A 24,204-nucleotide genomic window follows, 5' to 3' on the forward strand; every position below is an offset into this window, starting at 1 on the left:
CACACAGGGAGGGGCTGTGCTGTTCTTGGTGAGGGGACAGACGGGACTGGCTCAGAGGGCTGCCTAGCTCCACAGAGAATGACTGCCATCTGTATCCAAGCGCAGGAGCCTTGCCTGTCCGGGATCTGAGTGCTCTGTGGATTAATAAAACAAGCTTTTGTAAAATGTTCCTTGTAGTATGCTGGTTCTCCCAGGTCAGGAGAGAGGCCACATGTCTACCCACTCACGTGACAAGGACAAAATTCTTGGTGACATTCTGTAAATTCTCACAGTGGCCGTGGAGGCTGTGGGTGCAGTTCACAAAAGCCCTCTGGGATGGGTCACAGGGGAGCTGCCCACTTTGTGCAGACTTAAAAGTGGGGAGTACCCAGCTTTCTAGGACACCACTTCTAGGGCCAATGGCCTTCTGGGCCACTCTAGGTTACCTGGAGTCTCTGACCACTCTGACCCCATGATTCAGACAGCAAGGGGTCTGAGATATTAGATCCTGAAGGCTTGGGGGAATCTAAAGCCTACAGGAGACCCTGTAGCTTTTACCGTAGCTGAATGGGGTAAAATGATGTCACAGGGTGCTGCTTAAAGGGCTTTGTGACACATCCCTGCCCACAAGGCTCAGGTTGCTTTGTGGAATAATATACAGAAGAGGCAAAGGTGGCCCATAACATCAAGGAAGTAGTGTCTTTGAGACCATACATATGACTGTGTGGTATACATCCGACTGTGTCAGCAACAGCCAGTCGAAATCCCAGAGGGGGGTGGGCTTGAAATCCCACCATGAGCTGAAGAGTTACTGGCATGCAGCAGCAGCTGGGAGAGGGAGAATCAATTACTATTCTTGTTTCTTTAATGATGCTTGACTCCTGTTAGCTGACCACAAACCAGGGCAGGTCTCACTCTCAAAATTATCAGGGCAACACAAACTGGGCGGAATGGAGGAGGGGAAGCATGCAGAGGAAGAAACTGTTATCATCAGTATCTCCAAGTTCGGTGGGAGAGTGGACAGGATGCTTCTGAGTGTGCGAATGTGTTCAAACTAAGTCATGAAGTTCCCAGAGAATTAAACTATTTTTTTTTAAAGGCTTTTGTGGACGGCTACCTTTCCTATGTCTTTCTGGTACCGTCGAATGGTTTAATGACAAGTGGGGACAGTCCTGAAGAGGATAAATGGGGCTCTGAAATTCCAGCTAATGACATGCAACGTGGCAGAAAATACACCAACTTTAAACAAACAGCACCACCCACAGCTGCTCCACAGAGCTGACGGAGGCTCAGGGAGGCTTTTGGGAAATTAGTGATAATATCCCCAGTTTGTATCTTTGTCTGCTTCTGCAATACTGACAGCAGGTAACTGGGGGACACCGATGTTCTATGGAAGAGGAACAGTTTGGAGGATGACAGAAAGCATGGAGGGGGTGCGAGCATGCTTAGTAGCTACCCCAGGCTGTGGTGGGAATCACTGTCCATTGGCTAGTGGCACTTGTGGCCAGGACAGAAGAGTAACCTGGGCTCCTTTGGTCTCAGCTCTCACTGGCATTTGTGTCCTGTGAGGGTCTCTTGTGGGTCCTCTTAGCTGTCCAGTTACAGTACTAACAGTGTGACCCCCGACTTCCTGTGACTTAGGGGGCTGCCACACTGTGCTATCCTTTGCTCTGTATCACACAGAGCGGCCTCACTGATTATGTCCCTTCCCCAGGGTATGGATTGCTGCTCCTCCTCCTGCTTCCTGTGTGTGTGTGTGTGTGTGTGTGTGTGTGTGTGTGTTTATTTTGCTTTGTTTGAAGCTGAGCCTCTATGTAGCCCAGGCTGGCACAGAATGCACCGTATAGAAGTGTAGGTTGGCTTGCAACAATCCTGCTATAGCCTCTTGGGTGCTAGACCAGCAGGCATGTTCCACTATGCCTTGCTCTGTACATTGTTAAATAATTGAAAAATGAACAAAAAGAATTATTTCCTGGGTGTGAAAATAAAAACGTAAAGTGCCATGTTCACGAGTAAAGCTTTACGGTGTCTGGTTGTTCTGGCAGTCCAAGAGGTTGCCTGTCATGACTGCTAATGCATAGAGCTTGCATCCTCCAACTCATTCCTCAAAGAAGACTTGGTGACCCCACTTTTAATAATTTCCATCTCAGAATCTACGAAGAACAGCTTCTACTGTGTTCTGGGGGAAGGGATGAGGACAGTGTTCTTAGCAAAAGCACGGAGGCCTGGTATCCCCAGGAGGTGGTGTGACTTCTGTGGACTCTCACAGCTCTCTGCCTATGGTCTCATTCCCTCCATGTCCCATGAACCCTTCCCTGCAAATCAGGAGTCCTGGTGTGAGTCACCCTATGCCCAGCAGAGTACTTGACTTAGTACTTGGCTTATCTCTGTTTCCCAGTTTCTCCTTGATTTGCCTGGAACACAAATGAATGGTTCCAATCTAAGCTATGTATCAATGCCTTGAATTGTGCTCTTACAAACAAATAAACAAACAGACCCAAAAGATTTCTGATTGCTACTGCTTTACCTGGTCAGAGACTAACCCAGTGTTCCTATTTAATGGTGAGCAAATTCATTTTCACTTAATAAGCAAATCAGTAAAGAAAGGGAGTTAGCATTCCTAAATTGTGCCTATTACATAGCAACCTAATCCAGAAAATTCCACTGAGAAGGAATGGTCTCTATTTTTCAAGTAGGAACCCTGTGGCTGAGAGCAGCTAAGCTTTGCACATCACACTTAGACTGAAGTTAAGGCCCGCCTGCTCTTTCGGAGCAGTTCTGAGTGTGGGTGTTAGCATTAGTGGGCCTGTTTCATCTCTCAGGAATCAGGCCCCACTCCACCCACCGCTAATTGTCCAGAGCATGGGCTCTGGTCTTTCTGAGCCACAGAATTTGGTAGTAGTTTCTGACCCTATGAGTCCCTTCAATGGAGTGTGAGGCTTATGGCATCTTTAAGAAGGGTGTCTTCGCTGATGGCAAAATATGGCTGATCAATTCTCAGAGATAGAGTTAGAGCTAAATATCACTTAGTGCTTGGTGAAAAATATAGACACATTCATTTATTCTCCAAATTCATGGAACCTGTGGATCTTGGGATTAAAAAAAAAACCAATCCTCTTCTGGTGCCAACTTGGGAGTGATTGATTCTGTTATAGGATGCATTTCAAAAAGATTCAGTTCTCTTCCCAACAATTCTGTGAAAAACAGCATTCCAAGTGCAGATTCCAGATTCACCTATGATTTAAAATCATGACTCTCCAGAAGCCAAGACAATGTGAGATGGAGCTGCCCTGGGCTTTCTGGAGGCGGATGTGGTTCTTTGAGTCAGGGATACTAGAGTGTGCACAGTACTGATCTCTGGAGCATTAACTCCTAGTCAAGGGGTGGTGACTCTGGACCAGCAGAGCCACAGAGCTGGAAGTGTCTTAGAAGTCAGTGCAGCCCCAGCTTTTATGGCCAAAGGCTTTAGAACTTAATTAAAAGGGGAAAGTGATTTGCCTGAGCCCATTGACTGGGACTAATTTAATCAGTAACATGCCACAGAATGAGAGCCCTGAGGAAACCCTGATACAGTGAAGGAAAAAGGTATACGTTTCCTCCCGATATACTTCAAATATCTATTGTTACTTAACAATTAATCAGGCCAAACTACTTTAAGTTTCATTTGTATATTTAAATGGGTATTTTGTGTTACGGCACAGACGTGAGTGCCGAGAAACTGATCTTGAGAACTTGATTCAAACATGTCAAACTGGGTTAAAGCACACAAAAGTGCATAACTTAGTTAAGAAAAACAAATACCAACAGGGTTTTACTCCCCTTTAGAAAAGCACAGTTTATAAGGGCCGAGCTTACTCTTTATATTTACAATAAATAAACCAAGGTCCTAATATAGCTGAAGTTTTAGTCCTAAAAAAACCCAGAAACTTTCACTATGCTTTAAAATTAAAGCGATTACCTCAAATACTCTGCGAGCTTAGCCTACAAATGAGCGTGGACAGACAACAGAGCCCTAGCTTCTCTCTAGGAAATAATTAGGGTGGTGCCTATGACATGCCCGGGGGTCTTGTGGCTGCTCTGTGTTCCCAGAAGGCTTCTGCAGTGCGCAGTCCTTTGGGGCAGTAAGCACTATGCTCTGATTTTTCCTGTTGCCTGGCTAGTGACCCCCTACAGGAAGATAGTGGGTGAGCCAGGGGGCGGAGCGGCTGGCTGCACATGTCTGGCTGCTCTTATCAACTTATCATATAAGGGAAGGAAAGTGATTGATTCGGATACTGACACTGTAGACTCAGGGGAGAAACAAAGAGTCCGTGCAGACCTCTGGAGTGAGCAGGGCTGCTCCTTCCTCCCAGGACAGCTCCCTGTGTGCCGGGGAGAAGAGAAGAGAAGAGGAGACAGGCACTGGGAGTCAGCCTGCTCCAGGGACGGGAGACGGCTCTCACTGATGGACTTATTCACACAGCACAGCCCTGTGCTTTAGACAGCAGCCGAGGGCTCAGGACGCATATGTGCCTGCAAGTTTGCTGAACTCACAGTTTAGAACCCAGAGAGAGAGAGAGAATGTGGCAGATTGTTTTCCTAACTTTTGGCTGTGATCTTGTCTTGGCCTCAGCCTACAATAACTTTAGAAAGAGCGTGGACAGCACAGGCAGAAGGCAGTACCAGGTCCAGAACGGACCCTGCAGCTACACATTCCTGCTGCCGGAGACCGACAGCTGCCGATCCTCCTCCAGTCCCTACATGTCTAACGCCGTGCAGAGGGATGCACCCCTCGACTACGACGACTCAGTGCAAAGGCTGCAGGTGCTGGAGAATATTCTAGAGAACAACACACAGTGGCTGATGAAGGTAGGAAGGTGGGCTGGCTCTGAGGAGCGAGAACTAACAGCCCTGGTTTTATCAGGGACTGGGGCTGCTGAGGTGGGCTGCAAGCATCGTCTTTTGTGCTGCCCTGGGATGGAGTGGTCATAGGGTGAAGAGCGACAAAGGGGTTGTCTGGAAAGAACGCCAGAATCAGGTCAGAAAATTTCCCGAATGTAGGACTCTTTACTGGCTGGGCAGAGGAAGTGAGCTTCTCTGCGGAGCGGGCATGCTGTTCTGTTTGAGTAGCCGAGGCTAAATGACACCCATTACCAGGATCGTCTCAGCGGGTTGTAGGCATGTGAGGGAGGGAGGCTGTGAACAAGACAGCACGGAGCCAGGAAAAACGTGACAATCACATTAATTACAGATACTTAACGGATGGAGTCAAGTGCTTTACCAATTTCCTGAATTTCTTTACAAAAATAGATTATGACTCTTGGTAAAAGAGAGGAAATTAAATAAAGCCAACCTTGTGTTCTGAGTCTCAGGGCTGCGCTGTTAAGGGGTTGCCATCTGCAAACGGGGCTGTACTTCCCAGTGTCCCGAGACACTGAGGTCCCCGTTCAGTTGCAGAGACAGGCTCTGAGCTTGTCCCCACGTGGGACTGCTATGCTTGTGTCATGCCGGGATGAGAGGGTCTGACAGTTTGTTCTTGGGGCTGTGACGATTGCTCTGTTTTTTCATGGCCTTTTTATAGACCGTAACCAAAATAAGACACTGGAAGGGTCTGTTTGGCTTTCACAAATGATTGTTTTCTACAAAACCTCAAATGACCCTGGAGTTTTCTTTATGTGAACCATATGTATTCCACAGGAAGTTTGAACAAAGCATGTAGATAGGAGATGAATCGTTACATGTTGTGACAATGGCATCACATGCTCACAAGGAAATTATTTAAAGTCATATAATCTTTGAAAATCTGGTGGACTTCATTTAGTACTTCTTCCCGGAAAGACATAAGTTGCTTTACTCAGATGTCACCATATTCTTTGGTTTGACGCCCTTTCTTAATCTGAGAACAGAGCCAGGGTCCCAAATCTATGTTTCTCATACATAACCCTGCTTTCTTAAGTGGACAAGCTTTTGCAGGAACCTGGAGTCAAATGAATGAGTGTCGCTGGCCCTAATCTTGTGGAGAGGGAGGCAGTTTTTCGAATCAAAGAACAAAAATTGTACAGAATTGTGCGTGCACACACACACGCACACACAAATTCGTCTCAGTATCTTTACTTTTTCCTGGGTGATTTCCTCAGTTTTTCTCCTTTCCAAAATCCACAGATAGCTGAACACTGAACATTAATGTTCTGAAACACACTCCCCAGTGCCTGGGGTGGGGAGGTATCTGCTTATCTCTTGGGACTTCTTTGGGAACTGTCCTCCACACATTCAGAGACCTTCCCCATTGGGGATGCAGAGCTCCTCAGAGGGAGAGAGGCACATCCTTCTAGTAAACACTTTAATCTGCTGACTTCCAAGTCCTCTACTAAGATAAACAGTTACCAGAGGGGGGGGGGGATGTTTTGCCAAGGGCAACCCTGCTCATTTTAAGCTCAGCAGAGCTAACTAAGGCAATACCTGGGCTTGTGTTTCCTGCACAGGGAAACCACACCTCCTGTGGGGCCTTTACAGGAGGAGGAACTCTAAGTAAGGTGGCAATCTCCTCCTTCCCAGGGTCTCTTAGTCAATATTTGAAGAGCTGCAGGGTGGCATTTCCGAAGCCCTCCTTGCAGCCTTTTAGCTAACTCAGGGAGCGAGGAGCTCCAGGCTTATCAGCTCACGGTCAGGCACCTGCTCCCATCAGCACCTGCTCCCATCAGCACCTGCTCCAGCTCAGAGCCGCACCTGAGGAAGGCAATTTGCAGGCTCATTCATTCGGTTTATGGGCTCCAGGCATGGAAACAAAAGCAAAAGGCAAATATGAAGCCCACTCGGAATGATTACGTGAAATCGCTCCGTGTTTTGGCACCTGCAATAATAAACACTGCTTTTCTCTGCGGGAAGAAAATAAGGGCTAATGGGGCGGCAGATAAGCAGGTAACGTACGGAGCAGCGCAAGCAACATCTATTTATAGATTATCGCAGAGAGAAAAGGCCCGGCTTGGTTTCATTGTTAGACGTGTTTTCTCCAGAGCTGTTTTTAAAAATGTTTCCTCATTTCCTTGCCCCCCCCCAACCCCATCTATGCACAAAATTCACCAAAGAACCATCCAGTTTCTGGGATGAAAAAACTCTTCAGGAGGGAAAATGAGGGTTTTGGTGAGTTTGGCAGATGAATAGTATTTCAGTTTCTGAGTGCTGAGAACAGCCCCAGGAGTTCAATCTAAGAAAGCCCCATGAACACCATCAAAAGAACCCACACTGCCCCTTTAATCTGTCATGCAAAGGAAGTCTAAGCCTTCTGAATGAGTGTGTGTGTGTGTGTGTGTGTGTGTGTGTGTGTGTGAGAGAGAGAGAGAGAGAGAGAGAGAGAGAGAGAGTGTGTGTGTGTGTGTGTGTGTGTGTGTGTGAGAGAGAGAGAGAGAGAGAGAGAGAGAGAGAGAGAGAGAGAGTGTGTGTGTGTGTGTGTGTGTGTGTGTGTGGTGAGCACATGAATGAACAATGCAGGGGAAGACCCACTGTCCCTGGAGTGGTTAAGCACGGATAAGATAAACTCGTGGTTGCCAGATCCCAGCCTACCAGGGGATCAACTAAGCGTTAGGACAGACCCCTGTCTAAGCGTTAGGACAGACCTCTGTCCCAGTGATTTCAAACACATTTTACACAGGCTCCCAGCTCACCAACACTATTGTATTTTGGTAGGTCAAATGTATTTTTCCCCCTCAACAAGAGGAAATATGGAAAGGAAATAAACAACTATTTCACGCTACTGAGTGCCGTATATTTTATAAACAGCTATGAACCCTGCGGCCACTTTCAGACGGAGCGCCTTGAAAAACACAGCTAATGCTTATTAGCTTGATGTAAACATTTCCTCCGCCTCTGGCCCCCTCGGTGCTCGTGTTTAAACAACACGAGTACAAAACCAGGAACTGCAATCCTTTTCTTTCTTTAAGAGCGACAATAAGATATCCTTGAAAGAAAGGTCTGGAAACTGCAGTTCATCAGGGGAGTGCAGAGGGAACAAAGCCAGAGCAGGCATGCCCCTGGACAATGTAGGTGCTGACACTGGAAACTGACAGGGAGTCTGCAGAGAAGCTCAGCTCTGCAGGCCCTTCCCACCTGTGTGTGTGTGTGTGTGTATGTGTGTGTGTGTGTGTGCACGCGAGTGCAAGCTTGTAAAGTGCTCTTTTATTTGTGTATTAAAGATGGTCTCTGTGCTGCCCTGCAGGCTGGAGGACAGGAGCTGTGCCTCCAGAAGTTAAACGCCCAGTTGAGTTAATATGTACGTGATTAGTGTTAGAAGCATTTTTATTTTATTTTATTTGCATTTAGAGAAGATGATTAAACGCGATTGAAGACCTCAGGGAGAGAGCTGCTACAATTATGGCCATTATATATCAGTACCGTCATCTTGAGGCACGAGGGGGAAGAGGGACACTAGGGTAGAGTGGAGTGTGTTTAAGAGGCAGGTACCATAGTGTGTAGCTTTTCAGTGTGCTGCCAAAGTGAGAGCATGCCTAGTGCAGTGCCTGCTAACTCTTCATGGTGCACATGGATGCGTGTTTCACATACGTGGAAGTGAAATTTGCACGCTGTAGTCAGGAGGTCTCTGCCTATCACACAGGATATGCTGGAGTAACTGTTTACACATCACCCCGTGGAGCTGACTAGGTCTGAGGCTGAGAAATGACTCCCTTCTTGAGACAGGAGACCAAGCATTGGGTCTCAGTGCTGATACTGGACAGTGTGTGGACTTTAATTAGAACGGGTCTACAGAATTAACAAGCAGGTTGCAATCTGGAAGTTTATGGACAGGACAGCCCCTCCAGCTGAAAAGGACAAGGACACAGAGGCCCTTGCTGCTTCTCCTATTTGAACACATGGCTCAGTTGGTGACCTGTTTGCCACACAAGCATGAACATCCCCAAGACTCATGTGAGAACTGGGCTGGCATCTGGGGCTCCAGCATTTGCTGGGAAGTGCAGAGGTAGAGAGGTCTCAGGGCTCACGAGCCAGCTAGGTTAGCTGAATTAGTGAGACCCAGCTCAGTGAGAGACCCTGACTCATACATAGGTGAGGAGGGACTAAGAACACTTGCCTCTGGCTTCCACATGTGCGTACAAGCATAGGTGTGCATACGCAACATCCTAAGCTTTTTCTTTATTTCTATATTAAAAGATAATGGTTAAAAGCAATCCCATCACTGAGTAGACAATTTAAAAAAATAAAAATACTAGGAAAGATATAGACAAAGTTAAAATCGAAAGGATAGGCTTTTAATGCCAGCTTTTAAGGGGGCAGAGGCAGGCAGATCTCTGTGAGTTCAATGTTAGTCTGGTCTGAGTTCCAGGACAGCCAGCACTACGTAGTGAGACTTGTCTGAAAACAACAGCAAGAAAATAAAAACTAATATTTTTTTTCTTAAAAAGACAAAAACTAAAAGTTAAAAGTCAAACTGTGCAAGCAAGAAGAAGGGGAGCTCCCCCCTTGAGGTGAACAATAAACACTTCCTTTACAGTGGTCACTATAAAGATGTGTGACTTTCTTACCACACTGACTATAGCATTATACCAGGCTGGAAGAAAGAAATGGGGGTGGGGTGGGGGCGAGGAACAAAACTGAGGCGCCAGGTCAGGCAATATCTGGGTCAAAGCCCAGTGCATTTGTGCTCAAGGACGGGGGGGGGGGTAGGAAGGATGCCATCTGTGTCAGAATGAAGGCAAGAGGGGACTAGATTAAGTAAGTAGGGGTGAGGGGAGAGAGGAGGAGGAGCGCGCAGGGGCTGAGAGTTCATTCAGGAACGGATGGAGATATTTTCTATCTTGCCATCACTGCCCATGAAGTGAGAACAGAAAGGATCCTGAGTTAGGATCGAGACAGTGTGTACAGTGACCATGGGCAGACTACTCGTAAATCATGGATCGAAAGTCCAAGATCTATTTTCTATTTATGATGAGAAAGTGCCCTCTGCCCTGTGCCTTTGTGACTGTGTGTGTGTGGGTCAGCTCACTCTAATTAAACAGGACTGAACTAGACATTCCCACCTTTTCTCTGTTGTCATCTTCTGACCTGAGGAAGCTTGCACTTTCTAGAGGCTTCGAGAGATAAAGAAACCCATCCAGCTTCCCTACCAGACTTTCTGAAGCAGTAGACACAGGTGACTCTGGAACAGGAGGTGGGGCGACATGCTTGGCACAAGCTCACTCTAAAGTCCTTTGATATCTCTAGCCAGGCATTGTGCAGATGATCTCCCACAAGTGTTTGTAAACTGGCTTCAACGCCGGTGTGATAATGCCGTGCTTGGTGTGGTTCAGAGGTCACAGAGAGCTCAGAGAGCATGGAGGAGCCTGTCTCAGCTGGGAAGATGCCAGGCACTGCTGAGAGGGGCACATGGGTGTGGATTTGGACAGAAATGCCATGTTTTTTTTCCTAAGCTTGCAGACGTGAGTGAGTGAATACCACGGGACCCTTCATCAGTCTGGAGGTGTTTCTTGTTCAGGATCGGAGCCATTAAAGTTCATTTATTTGCTCAAAAAATATTGATTGACGGAGGGGCTCCAAGTGTCCAGAAAGTGTTTGTTCTGGATGTTGGGGTAAGTGGAGGAGGGGATTACTTAGGAATGTGGGCAGGAGGGACCCGTGTAGCCAGCCCTGTACCACCCACAGCACATGCGTGGGGAAAGGCTCCGTGGGGCGGGAGCTAGGGGTGGAAGGGCAATGTAAAGCCTTTGGTCACTGCAAAGAACCCTCATAAAATGAAAAACCTGACTATTTCTAAGTGGACCTGTTTCTGAAATGGCCAATACACGGTACCTCTCAAGTTCAAAACGAGGCCTGGGCTATATGAGACAAATCTTCAAACAAAACAAAAAGCTCATTAAACACACCCATGTAAAAGTAAATGTCTACAGACAAATATTTTAAAGCCCATGGAATGAAGGATAATGTTTATGTATAGCCAGACTCAACAATAATTTAACTTTTAGTTAGAGTTGAAGAGGAGGTGAACCTGAAAGGTTCAGCAGCCTGGCCAGCACCCAGAGCCTGTATCGTAAGCATGTCTTCGCTCAGCAGGCCCAGCACAGCAGGCAGCTCTGCCAGGCAGGCAGACAGGTGGGACTTCTGTTCTTTCCACAGGAGGATGGTGGCAGAGCTGATAAAAGGGGAGAAGGCACTGGGTAATTAAGCCTTTTGCTTAATTAAGCATTGGCAGAAAATTCTACTTTGTAGTCAGGACAGTAAAAGGACTATGCCTAATAACCAAGAGAAAGGACGAGTAAACTCTTGGCAACTACGCACAGGTCCTGAAAGTGCATGGAAGATAGACCCCGGATCTCACCACACCACACCACACCACACCACACCACACCACACCGACCGGCCATATGTAGTCTGTGCAAGCATCCTGTGCCCTTCCCCTTCACCATGGTAACTTGGAACGTCACCTGGACAGCCTCCCACCTGGCATCCTGAGCATGGGCAGGACCAAAGGGCTAGGCACCAGCACAGCACGAATGTTTAAGATGAGGAGAGTGGAGAAGATAAAAACAATCAACACATGGGTAATCTTGTAAAAAGTTTTACCCGTTTGGTGGGATTACAGTGTGTTTCATGTGTGGTTGGAAAACAAGGGACAGGACTTGCGCTCCTCCACCTAAACCCTAGGTCTGGCATCCCAGCTGAATGTCTAAGTGGATATTTGATATTTCCCCATGAAGTTATTTAGCTTCCACATCCTGATTCTAGCCTGTACCAAATGACAAAAAAAAAAAAAAAAAAAAAAAAAAAAAAGGTGAACCTTGTAGAAATCTCCTGAAACGGACCCTATCCTTGCAGTCCAAGAAGAACCAATTAGAGGTTGCCTCCAACATCCTGTCCACACCAAAGTCCTTGGAGGGCAATTTCTCTGCTTTAGGCTCTGCCTCCATTCTCCCTTTTGAGCAATTAAACTTTGAAATCAATTTGGTAATGCTAGAAAATATTAAACCAACATTCACTGTTTAAAAAAACTGCAACCAGGTACCACATTTAAATAAAATAATTCGTCATTGAATATATGTACAGGTCTATAGAGATATACATTTTTATGGAAAATGGAGAATTCCTTAAAAAGGGACAATATAGAATTCTTAAGGGATGAGATACTAAGATATATGTCTTGGAGACATTATTTTATCATGTTAATGAGGTCTCACAGAGAAGGAGCAGCTTCTTTGAGGAAGCAAACACCGAGGCTTCTCCAGTGATGTTACATTCCATCAAGAACAACTGGGCACGTGTAGATGCAGTTTCCCAATCACGAACACTCTTGCTTGATGAGAGTAATTCAGTTTTACCAGGAGGCTTGTTCTGATCACCAACTGGTTCAAAGAGGATTTGTGTGCCTTCTAGGACATATGTCTGCATCTTCACAGTGACTGTTCTTGCAAAGTCATAAGACAAAGGCTGAGCCTAGATCCAGACTCAGGAGGTCTGGTTACTTTCTGGGTTGGTTGGTTGGTTTGGTATAGGGAATGAGACCCTAGAGCCTTGGCAATGCCAGGCAAGTCCTCTACCACTGAGCCACAGCCCCAACCCTGGGCTCACCTTTAATGTCATCAATTAATAGCATCCTATTGAACCACAAACTGAAGATTTCTATTTGGCAGAATACAAAGTGTCTTAGCAATCATGCTCGGCAGCAACGGGGGAAATACATCATGAAATTGTCTGCTCATGGATTTACAGCAAGGAGGCTACCCTTCTCAGCATAACTTCCTGGGCTGTGCTGGACTTTGAAAGGCCATTAGCATAAAGTCCAACTTTCTGTTCCAAGAAGTGGAGGAGGGGGAGCTGGGAAGCTGCCCACCCACTCTGGCTGAGGGGCCTCAGCTGTCAAGACCACCAGCCAAAAGGAAAAGAGGTGAAAACATTAAGATTGTTTCAGACAATTTGTTTCTGGCCCGGACCAGCCTCAGGAATTTTGCCAAACTCAAGCAATGGGAGGTAAGAGGGTGGGTGGGGGAAACAAAACTTTGATGTCCGTCCAGAGCACGAATAGAGACATCCTATACCAGAGAGGGGGTCTAGATGCATGCACAGAGCCTATGTACTGTGTCCACACTAGTATCATTATACAGTTTGTGTCGAGGTTACTTCGCTGGGTTGTCTGTGTTTCCATGTTTACTTAACCACAAAATAAACCATTAGAGAACTCTGGCAGGAGTATGCTAACTTTACTGGTCTAACCTGAAGGTGCAAAAATCAAAACCTTTTTCAATGTCCTTTTGTTGTGTGTGTGTGTGTGTGTGTGTGTGTGTGGTGTGATGTGGTGTGTGGTGTGTGGTGTGTGTTAGTTCTAGTTTCATAGTTTGGAGATCAGAGATGGATGGAGAGATAGATTTTCCAGCTACTGCCTACACAGACTTCCTCATTATCAATATTCCCTATGGGGGGGGGGGGTGCTAAAAGTGGTCGATCAGCACTGGTGTATTTATCAGCCACAAGCCACGATGCAGTCTTGAGTCCATTCCATGGCGTTAGACAACTGTAAAGTGACCTTTCTGTGCCATTCTAGCTTATCATACAAAGTATCTTCAATGTTCTACAAATCCTCAGTACTTCAGCCATCCTGCCAGGCTCCCACAGCCCCCAATCCCTTCCTGTCCCCCCCCCCAGGTGTGTTCCTCAGAATGCTGTGTATTTAGTGACAACCATAGTCCTTCAGAGTAGCTTCTATAGCTTACCCAATGGTGTTTGAGGAGCAGGACCAGCCTAGACATTTCTCTCAGTGAAGTTCACTGGCTAACACCTGACTCTGGACCTTCAGGAATGGAACAGGCTTTCTTATGGTAACAGTGGTGAGCACACCGAACAGCCATGTGTTGCTGACAATGGAGCAAGCAGGACCAGAGGCACACTGGAAACCGCCAGACACTCACAGACAACAAACTGCAGTTCTGATACATTTATTAACAATGTGAGATCAGAGACGCACTGACCAAGGTCTCTATCGGAGTTCACGTGACTGAAAGGTTTTGGCTCTACCCAACTTCTGTGTTGTCTGAGGTAGGGGCCCCAGAGTACACCCCAGCTCTCACAGCACCTCATAACCTCTTGACACTGAACAGGGGGACAGTAAGTGCACATTCACAATGGCTTTATTCTGCATATCACCTTGTGAAGGGCCTCTCTGGAAATGGATGTACCAGACAATTGTCCTCCAGAAGACATTTCCTCCCACCTGCCCTGTCCACCTCCTTACAGGTTACTTAGTGAGCCCATTAAAATGGCTACTTCTTTTTAAACACATTAAAAAAAAATCATGTCAGGTTTTGGTAGTCTGGAACTGGAAGGGAGTGTCTCAGGATGCTTTGTGTTCAACCTAGTCAGAACTACATCAGTGTTAAAGGACAGCCCCATAGTACCTTCTAGGCAGGGATCGTGGACAGCTAACCAGTCAACCTCAATGGACAAGGTGCAGCCTTACTCAGAAGTAGTGTTTCCTCTGATTTCTCTCTGGGTCTCTGAAAGCATTTTTTAATGCTATTACATTTCTAGAATCAACAGATGATATCAGTCTTTGGGGCATCTACTAGATAATGATAAACATTAGTCTGAAGATTACTGCAGTCTTGGGTTTTATTAGACTATCTGGTCTTTGGAATCTTGAGGACTTATTAGATACAGATGTAGCTTTAAAATTCCCTGAATCAACTGGGCTCCTTAACGGGAAAGCCTGGTGCAAAAATCCTGCTAAAGGAAATACATTACATTTTGCTGAACAACATAAAACCATCAAATTCCAACTACAAGCTAATTGTCTGTTTAACATTTGTGACATGCCTGTGAAATTCCTTAGTATTTTTAACTACAAAGGAACAGTTTCACTTTTTTTTTTCTTTTAAAAAACTTAATTAACTGCATTAAAGGGTTAACAAGAACTTTTGACAAGTATTTTAACTCGCTGTACAGTGGAATGAAGTATTCTTTAAAAATGGTTATATTTGAGACAAAAAATATTAGTTAAAATGAAGACTAATCAGTACTAACAATAATAACAGCTGTTCATTTTGCAATGTGTGAGTGACTTTAAAGCGTACTAAATATGGTTCCCTTTGGAGGTGACGATGGCAAATCTGTATCTGCTTCTCCACCTAATTGCCAGGTTCTAAATCCAAGTCATGGGATGCCATGGAGCTCCAGGACTTGCTCTCCTTACACCCACATAGGGGAGATGGTCTCGTTTCCATCTGGAGGCGACACACACCTGGGGGGACGATGGCAGGGGCAGCCCATTGGTCAGGCTACATTTCCTTTTTTCATCTCAGAGCTTCTATGCTAAGGCAGATTTTCAGTGGCCTCTGGCAGCTGATCTATGCTTCTCCCTGTGTCCTCGGGATATATGGACCTCACTTTCTCCCCTAAACCCGTGACGGTGTCATTGCACACAGCTGCCACGTGTAGAGCACACCTGTCATGATGAATAAGCAAGAAACAAGGGAGGAGGGGCTGTCCCTCCTCCCTCAAGCTCTGCTTTTTACAAGGCTCAGCCTGAGGCTTCCCATATGCTGGAGGCTGAAAGACCCATGTGAAGACAAGGGACCAGGTGAGGGTTTCCGGGGTAGAGGAGGACTTAAGAACACATGGAATACCAAGAGGGAGAGGCCATTCTCACAGAGCTGACCAGGCCTGGAGGAGCACATCTGGTCCCTGTTTCTCCATTCACCCACCAGATGAGCTTTGTAGTTTCTCTGATTCAGACTGCTGGCTCAGCTGCTGTAGGCTCTGGGCTATGCTGAATTCAGTTTTTCAAGGCGCCAACTACACAGCCTGCAGTTCACTCACCCCAAGTACACACGGTGATGAATACGCTCGCATGTCTGTGTAATGACGCCCAGCCCAGTGTATGGAGCACGCCCAGCACAGCTCATGAGGCTGGGTCTTTTCCTCTCGAGGCTAATCTTTTTTTTTTTTTTTTTGTTACCTACTATAGGTTTTAGATTTCATACAACCGGAGCAGTGGAGTCTGCACTTCTGCTCAGTGATTTTATTCTTCACTCATTCACGCTGTTGCATGCAGCGAAATGTGCTCCCCCATCATTGGAGGGGGGAGATTTGTTATATAGCTCGATTTTCATACCCATGTGTAAGTTCAGGTGGATGTATGCTCTTTTATGGAAGTCAATACTTCAACACTTCTCTGCTGGCCAAACCCACATGCTTGCTATACCTTACACTGTTATCTCTGGAGTCTATATTGTTAGAATGACTTAAAAGCAGACTGGTGTGAATTCCAAGATCAACTTACTTTCTAATGAAATCTGCCACTCAGGGCCCATGCTGAGTGGTGGTCTTTCATTCTTGAGGCATTCAGAGGGGGAACTCTGAAGTGAGAGATTATCTCAGCGGATTTAAGTCCTGGACAAATACATAATGACTTTCCCCAAGGTTACTGTCAGGGGTTAGAACAGAGACAGCAGAAGGCCTAAGTGATGGGAAAGTGAGGTGGGGATGGAAGGGCGGGCCCAAGTGTCCACCTGCGGCTCACTCAGGCCTGATGCTGCTACCTGTCCCCGCCCTTTCCATCATCAAGGTACAGGGAAAAACTGGCATACACACGTTTTCCAAACCAGAGCTGGCTTCTGTGACCTGAAAGCTCTCTTCCTTTCGTAGGTCTTCCTGGGTAGCACTGCCCTCCAGCAGGTGTGCTTGCTACACGCAGCTTGTACCAGCTTCTCTGAGACCACACAAACATACGGGAAAGGTGCCAGAAGAGCAGTCTCTTGGCTGAAATTGGCCCTTGTGGGGCTCCCGGCTGCTGGAGATCAGGACAGGGAGGATTCCATTGCTATTTCCAAGGCAGTTGTCTTAGTAGGGACTTTGCCCTCAGAAGCCATGTAAGTCATCAAAGAGGCTGGGGGGCTGAAGGGTTTAGGAATGAGGAAAGTTCTTAGTAGGTCTGCAGCTGGAAAATACTGGAACAGAAGAAAAATGCTGGGGGCAAATTCTGTACTTCAACTCTAACTTTGGTTTGAAAGTTCCCTCAGGAGGGGCCCAAGATTCAGAGGACCCAAGTACTCAGAATGTGTAGCAAACACAAAACAAGCAGCAAAGCTCCAGGGCAGGTCCTTCCACAGGGGACTCGGGAAGTGGCAGAGCTGCCGTGTGAAAACTGGCACCCACACTTCTTAAATTTGAAACTGAATTCCTACAGCCCGGGGAAGCTGTCAAGATCAAATTTAAGCGGCTCATGGGGGTTAAGGCCAAGTCACAGGATAACCACAGTCAGCGTTGGCTTAAAAATGGGGCGGGATGATTCATGTTTTGATTGAAGCAAACAAACAGATCTAACAATACGAAAAGAACCAAAAGCCAAACTCTGCTACTGCAGTCTTTTGTGTTTGTCCCCCATTCCCACAAAGTAAGCCAGGCAGGGCAAGCTGAGTGACCTGTGGGGCTAATGTCACTGTGGCTCTGAAAAAGAGTGTGCACTCAGATGGCCTCAGTGATATCAATGTGAGTTCCCAAAGAAAGAGCAGACTGGGCTGGCTGCTCTGTGAGTCCAAGTGGCACCACAGTCCCCAACCTCTCACTCATAAGTAGAATATAGTTCTTAAAAGTCACTGCCCTCTTTATTTTGTGAGTAAAAATTCAAGCATGCAGGAGAAAAATCAGTTCTGAATGGCATGCTTTTTATAACTCATGGCAGCCGAGTGAAAGGGGACAGGAATTTTCCACTAGCTTCCATCTGAACAGCAGTGCATGCAAGGGAAGAGGGCTGGGGAGGGGGGCCGACCTCCAGAACTGCAACTAATTATGGGAAAATGACTCAAGACTCTTGTACTTTCACCACAAGCATTCGGAGAATCGTGCTGAGGCCTTACTTCAGAAATGGCTGTGGGCGCTCAAGTCAATATGGCTTTTCTGTGCAACTCAGTGTCCTAGGACTGTTCGTCTGAGAACAAGTGAGGACCAGACGCGTGCGCACTATAAACCATGAGCAGCGATTGGCGAGACTGTCCACTTCTGCACTTCCTCCTACCACTCAAACGCACTGGCCCAGGGGCAGGCAGAGGCCCACGTCACCATACCCTGCTCTGAGAACATGCTATCAGCTACTCGCTGCTTGGAAAAGCTGCTCTCCTGAAGACGGATAGTGCCTCAAGGCATCAAAAGCTAGGAAAACACTGCCATCTATGACTTCTTCTAAGGTCTAGCTAAGGTCACAGACATTCAGTACCTGTGCTTTACCCCCACCCTGTCTCCCCCCCCCCCCCCACAAGCACACAGACAGCAACTAAAGGCAATATCTTGCCTGGAGGCAGGGAAGGAGGAGGGAGGGCTAGGTTTCCAATCGCACTGAAGGCAAGGCTCTGGGCAATGTGTTTCCAATTTTCTTTGTTCCTGTATGCGGAGTGTCTCAGTAATGATTACAGTTCTCACAGCTCCCGTAGGTTGAAACACAGACCTAATAGATGAATTGTCTAGTACCTTAGATCCAAATGCTTAAACACTTAGTAGCCATTTCAAAACATAAACTCATACAAACTAAGGAATAAATGATGCTTTGTTTACTTTTTTTTTTTAGACAAAGTATTGCTATGTAGTCCAGGCTGACCTCCAGTTTGCCTCAGCCATTCTGAATGGAGTTGTTTCTTAACTATGAATGGAGTGGACTTAGCCTATAGGCACCACAAAGTTCCTTTGGAGTCAAAGTAGACAGGGCCCCAGTGAGTTCCAGCCCTTCTATCCTGCCAGGCTTGCTTTCTGCAACAGTAGTCACCAAATGCTCAGCTCTGCAGAAGTTCGATCAGACATTATAATTTGTTAACCTACCAGTGAGCTGCTTCCTCCTCCTCTCCTCCTCCTCCTCCTCCTCAATTCAGAGCAAGGCCTCATGTAGCCCAGGCTAACCTTGAGCTCATTATATAATGGAGGATGTCCACAAACCTTTGATCCTTCTGACTAGCTTACATGGTGCTGGGAACTGAACCCAAAGCTTCATGCACACTAGGCAAGCACTACAGCTGAGCCCAGTGACAAGCTCCGTGGTATCTCCATGTTAGTTTTCCCAACAGGGAATGGAAAGCTTAAACATGCCTACAGAACTGAGTTGGGATTTGCCTCTCCCGTAGAGATGCCTGCAGAAGACTTAGCTTCCAAGACAGGAGCAAGTCCCTCCCTGGCCACTTGGTCCTGGCACAGCCGGGTTTCCACATTGCCACTCAAAGCATGACACACTGAATGCACAGGAGGAACCCAAGACAGCATTAAATCTACCCAGCTGGTTTCTGTCACCTCCTTGGAGCACTATGGCCTTGCTCCACTGGGCAGAGCCACCATCCACAGCACAGCTTATGTTCTCTCTGCCACTGGACTCCCCCGAAATGCAATGCATGACTCAGACATTTATTTATTTGTTATTTATTTTTAGACTAATGGGAACTGTATGAATTCTTTCTTGGGCTTCCAAGGGCACATGCCTTTTATGCTTTATCCGGAAAGAGTCATGTTTCGGAATGTTAAATTACTAATTTACCTAACTGAATCCCTTAACTGTCCTCGGGCAGCTAGAACAGTTTCATCCACAGTTTAAGGCCAGTGAACTTACATTCCCAAGTTCACTCTCCAGGGGTTATGTAGGTAGTCCCAGGTGAAAGGCACAGAAACACGAAACCACCCATTTAAGCAAACATACCTGACCACTGCTACATATATTAAATATTTCATTTTCAAACGTCTTGGCATTTAAAGTCCTTTTTTCTGAGTGACAGAATGCAGGGAATACATAGGGTATAACATCAAGCTTATAGTTTGATATATCTTCAGATGCGTGCGTGTGTTTAGCCCAATCAGTGAGAGATCCCATCATAGGGAATAAGGCAGAGTGTTGGAGCATACACAAAGCTGTCTTCCTCTGGCCTCGAATACACAGATATTCTCTCTGTGTGGGTGTGTCTCTGTCTCTCTGTCTCTCCCTGTTTCTCTGTCTCTCTCTCTCACACACACACAGATGCACATAGACACATATGCATGCGCAAAATAAACCAAAAGAAATATATTGTTTGGCGCAGCGTGCTTTCATTTCATGGTTTTCTGCTGTTGGTGCCCAGAGAGTAGCTTCCATTCTTCTCCAACATGAATGACAGCCCACAACACACATGTGACCAACTCCCTCTGAACAGGAGTCAGCAGCAACCCAGCAGCCCCGAGCTGGAACGCTGTAATGAGAAGCTCGGCACAGCGTGTATTTTGTGGTAGACACTTGCTTATTTTGGGTCAGGAGACATAATTAGACACTCAATTTGCCTGAAGTCATAATCATCGTTTGCAGTTCCCAGTTGACCTGCTTCTCAGTGGAATCAAACTACAGCCATGCACAGAACTCAGGGCATGTGGTTTGCAGGGCGGTTTTGATGGACGACAAGCCACAGGCAGAATGCAAGCATGCTCGGGGGGTTCTGACAGCCTTGCAAAGTGAGCCGTGGTCCCAGTGAACCACTGAAATGTAAATGGCACAGAGTGAGCACATTGATAAGTACTTAATATGCTTCCTATCAAATCTCAGACCAGGAAATGAATATAAATTACAGCCAGGTGAAAAGGTTATACCAGTGCATGCTTTCCCTGACCTCGGCTTCAATCTCATCTGCCCAGGCTTGCCTTAGTTTGCTATGTAGCTGAGTGTGACCTTGTACTCTTGACTCCATCCTGGGATAACAAGTGTGCCTTACCACGTGTGGTTTTAAAGCAATGCTGAGGTAATTAAGCCAGGACATCCTGAATGATGGGCAATCACTCTTCTCAACTGAGCTATATTCTTAGCCCCTGAGGTAGTTTTTCTTTAATAATTAAGTATACATACATATCCAGGTATGGCTGTCTCTTGCCTGCAATCCCAGACTTGTTAGGTTGATTAAGGAAGGAGGGACATGAGTTCAAGGCCAGGCTTGTAGCATGTTATAGAGTTCCAAGTCATCCTGTTTTCCATGAGACTTTGACTCAAAATAAAACAAAATAAAATAAAAACCTACTAGTAAGATTTAAGCCGAGTTTGTTAAGATGTTTAAAGACATATTTTAGCCTTAAAAGTTGATGCACAAAACAAGGCCCTGTGAAGCAGTTTATATTCCTAATGTGAGTTATAAAAAGACTCGTCACTTTTAGCTTCAGCAAGGCACAGGGATATGTGCGATCCTGTGAAATATGTGCACACAAGGGACTGCAAGAATGAAAATAAATATGAAGAAACTGAAGCCTTAAACACTTGGAAGAGTGGGAACGGAACCAGAGGTTAAAGGAGAGATAATCTAATAAAATAGAAGATGATTTCTCCCCTAACTAGGTCAGAAAAGCAAAGTTTTGTTGTAATGAAATCATTAAGTTAAAAAAGCTGTGGCCAAAATGAAGAGCAGCCTGTGATCTGAGATTTCCTGGCACCACAATGCAGTGTCTCTGCAGGTCTGCACTACTACACACGGATGCAGAAGGGACAAATACACACCCTGACAGAAGGATCCGTCCTTCTAACCTAGGGCAAACCATAAAGAAGGGTGCTCAGACAAGAGAATGAAACTATCCAGAAGAAAGGCACCATCCACACCGAGGAAAAGCCTTCCAAGGCAACCAGTTCAGGACTGGGCAACACTACAGTGTTAAGGGTAAAGGACATCAGGAGCACATTGCCACAGGCAAAGGATGGCAGGTGCCCTACTGACTCTTCTTGTAACCAAACCCTGTTTAATTTTTAGCAGCTTCTAACAACAGCTCAAATGCCTTTCCATTGGAATCCTTTGCATCTTCAAATTGCTACTAGAAAGAGGAAATAAAGAAGCAGAGGGCACGGCTCACATCTGTCCACAGTGGCAGCACATAGTAGGGCACACTGCAAGACTTCTTAGGCTGACCTGCACACCTAAGCTCACCTTGCCTTTAGTGAGAAGGAGGATGAACTAGTTAACTTCCGCAGAGTCAGATACATGAAGAAGCCTGTGGAAGCTGAGATTAGGAGGAATTTATCCTCTATTCTTTGGCTACTCTAGTTTCAGCAAGGTCATGTCAGCTGTCCCCTTGTAGAGACTTTAGTTGGCATTTCTGGTCTGCATTCTCACCCTCTCCGATGGTCATTTTCAGATTTGCTGTTGCTCTCCCACACAGCCACCACACAAATTGCTGGCCTGGAGCTATAATCAAAGGCCCCATTTGACACAGCTCGAAACCCCACCCAGATTGTTCTGTCAGCTTACAGAGTCTTGTCTGGGGGACACTGGAAGAGATAGTCAAGGTTTCTGGGACTCAGTTTCCCCTTATTGAAGAGCCCCAATAGTACCATCCTGCTCCATACTTCTGGGGACCACTTTCAACCCTTGGGGTCAATCCCAGACACTGACCTTGATGTGGGCCCTTCTCCAGACACCTGGCTGACTCCTCTCAGTGATTACAGCCCAAGGCATGGGTGTCTAGAGGGCCACGGGTGTTCAATAAAGGACAGTTTTCAGGGTTCCCCAGGTCTTCTGGGGATCTCACAAGCCACCAGTGTGGTAACCAAGAGAGTCCTCATGTTTGAACTGGCTGCCCCTCCTTGCTGCCCTTCCTTGACCATCCTCCATGGCATTCTCTGGGACTACTTCCTAAATAAACTTCCTGTATGCCCGCCTGGGTCTCAGACTCTGATCCTGGGGAAACCCAAACTAGGAATGTGAGAATCCACTGAGACTGGGGGGCGGGGGGGGGGAAGAAGAGCTAAGAAGCATTCTGCTGCTGCAGAGTATTGATGCATGGTCTCTGTAAGGTCAAATGGTCCTGTGTTCTAACAGGTACTGGAGAAATATATATCCCGAGCACTCTCTAGAAGATACTTATAATAGAATGATATCTTGTGCTAAGTGAAATGCCCGCCCCACTCTACAAAGCTTCATTAGACCTGCATACATTCAGAGTTTCAGCTGCTGAGGGAAAAGCCCCAGTATCAGGAGGAATGATGGGAGATTTTAAGGGCAGCCTCACACTTCCTTTCTAGATTTGGAAGCAATGATAGATAGGATAGACACAGCAAAGGGTGTATAAAGGTACTCGACAACCCAGTAAAGGAGCAGTCACAGAGATTCACAGACAAGCAGGGCTGACAGTGTGCACTGCATAGGGACATAGACGCAGCTAAGCTGTGTCATCTCAGGAGCTGCAGACATGGCTGCCAACCAAGGCCTGCAATTCCACCTGTGGCAGCTTGATGTATGGGGGTGTGTGTGTCACCAAGATGGCATTTTGTCTCTTCGTACTTATGAAGGGACAAAGAGGCTAGTTGGTCTAGACCTTGCTTTGGGTAACAGGAAGCCATTCAGATTAACCAACAACAAGTAAAACGGACAGAAGAGAGAGTAATTACCATTAAGGTGCTCTTGGAAGGACCTGCATGAGTTGGGGTCCCGTGGGCCATGGCAAATGACCTGCTGCTGTCTACCTTCTAGATTAAGCTAATTTACACTGGCTATTCCAAAAACGCAAACCTGGAGAGGAGAGGTAGGCAGTTTGCTCTGATGTGTGTGTCCTTATGTCACAATGTAAGATGGTGTCTACAGAGTAATCAGAAAGACACTTGCTTCTCAGCTCTGGGGGCATCAGAACATGACCTATAACCCATTGTCTATGGGAACCCCCACGTATATTGCAGGAAGACAAAGGTTTCTTCGAAGAATGAGCCTCCTACCCCATCCCCTTTAATCTCAGCATCCCCCAGCAGCACCGCTGAGAACACAGATGCTTAGGCAGCAAAACCTCTAGACTTGAAAACCAAAACCAACAAAGCTGACAAAGGGGCGGGCCAGGGCCCTGCCAGTTTTCTATCTGGAGACCTCAAATGACGTCTCAGAGTTTCCCCAGGACAAAGAATAGAGAACATTAAGTCAAAAGCCATCCCCACACAGCATCCCTGGATTTAATAATCCTGAACTCAAGTTTTCAGGCTAATTCTAAGCACAAATGTTTGGGATGTTTGTATATATAGAAATGGTTACAGATGTATCCAAAATGAACATGAAGTTCACTTCCAGTGGTGGATTTAAAAATAAATTAAGCAGCACATTTAAAAAATATATAATGCATCCTTGCTTCAGGAGCACAGGGGAGGAGGGGCTCAAGGGATAGACAGATATGTTAGGAGGTTTTGAGCAGCCTTGTAACTCAGAAGAGCTGGGCCCCTTCTTGGGGCTCTTAGTCTTATTGAATAAACTAAATGAAGAATGAACTCCCATGGAAATTTAAAGACAGTTTAAAAGGAAATCA

At 46.3% G+C, this 24,204-nt stretch overlaps 2 protein-coding genes across 6 annotated transcripts in view; one reads left to right on the top strand and one right to left on the bottom strand.

Annotated features, from left to right (window-relative positions):
* MCPH1 (microcephalin 1) overlaps positions 1 to 24,204 on the bottom strand; it is a 189,839-nt gene that overhangs the window by 50,617 nt on the left and 115,018 nt on the right. The window lies entirely within an intron of this gene.
* The window catches only part of ANGPT2 (angiopoietin 2), a 45,041-nt gene continuing 25,118 nt past the window's right edge, over positions 4,282 to 24,204 (top strand). Inside the window, exon 1 of the mRNA XM_080928881.1 lies at positions 4,282 to 4,827. Within this exon, the coding sequence (XP_080785007.1) occupies positions 4,540 to 4,827 (288 nt within the window). The 5' untranslated portion in view covers positions 4,282 to 4,539. The remainder of the gene's footprint in view (positions 4,828 to 24,204) is intronic.

Source organism: Micromys minutus (genome assembly GCF_963924665.1).
Source record: "Micromys minutus genome assembly, chromosome: 14".
NCBI classification, from domain to species: domain Eukaryota; kingdom Metazoa; phylum Chordata; class Mammalia; order Rodentia; family Muridae; genus Micromys; species Micromys minutus.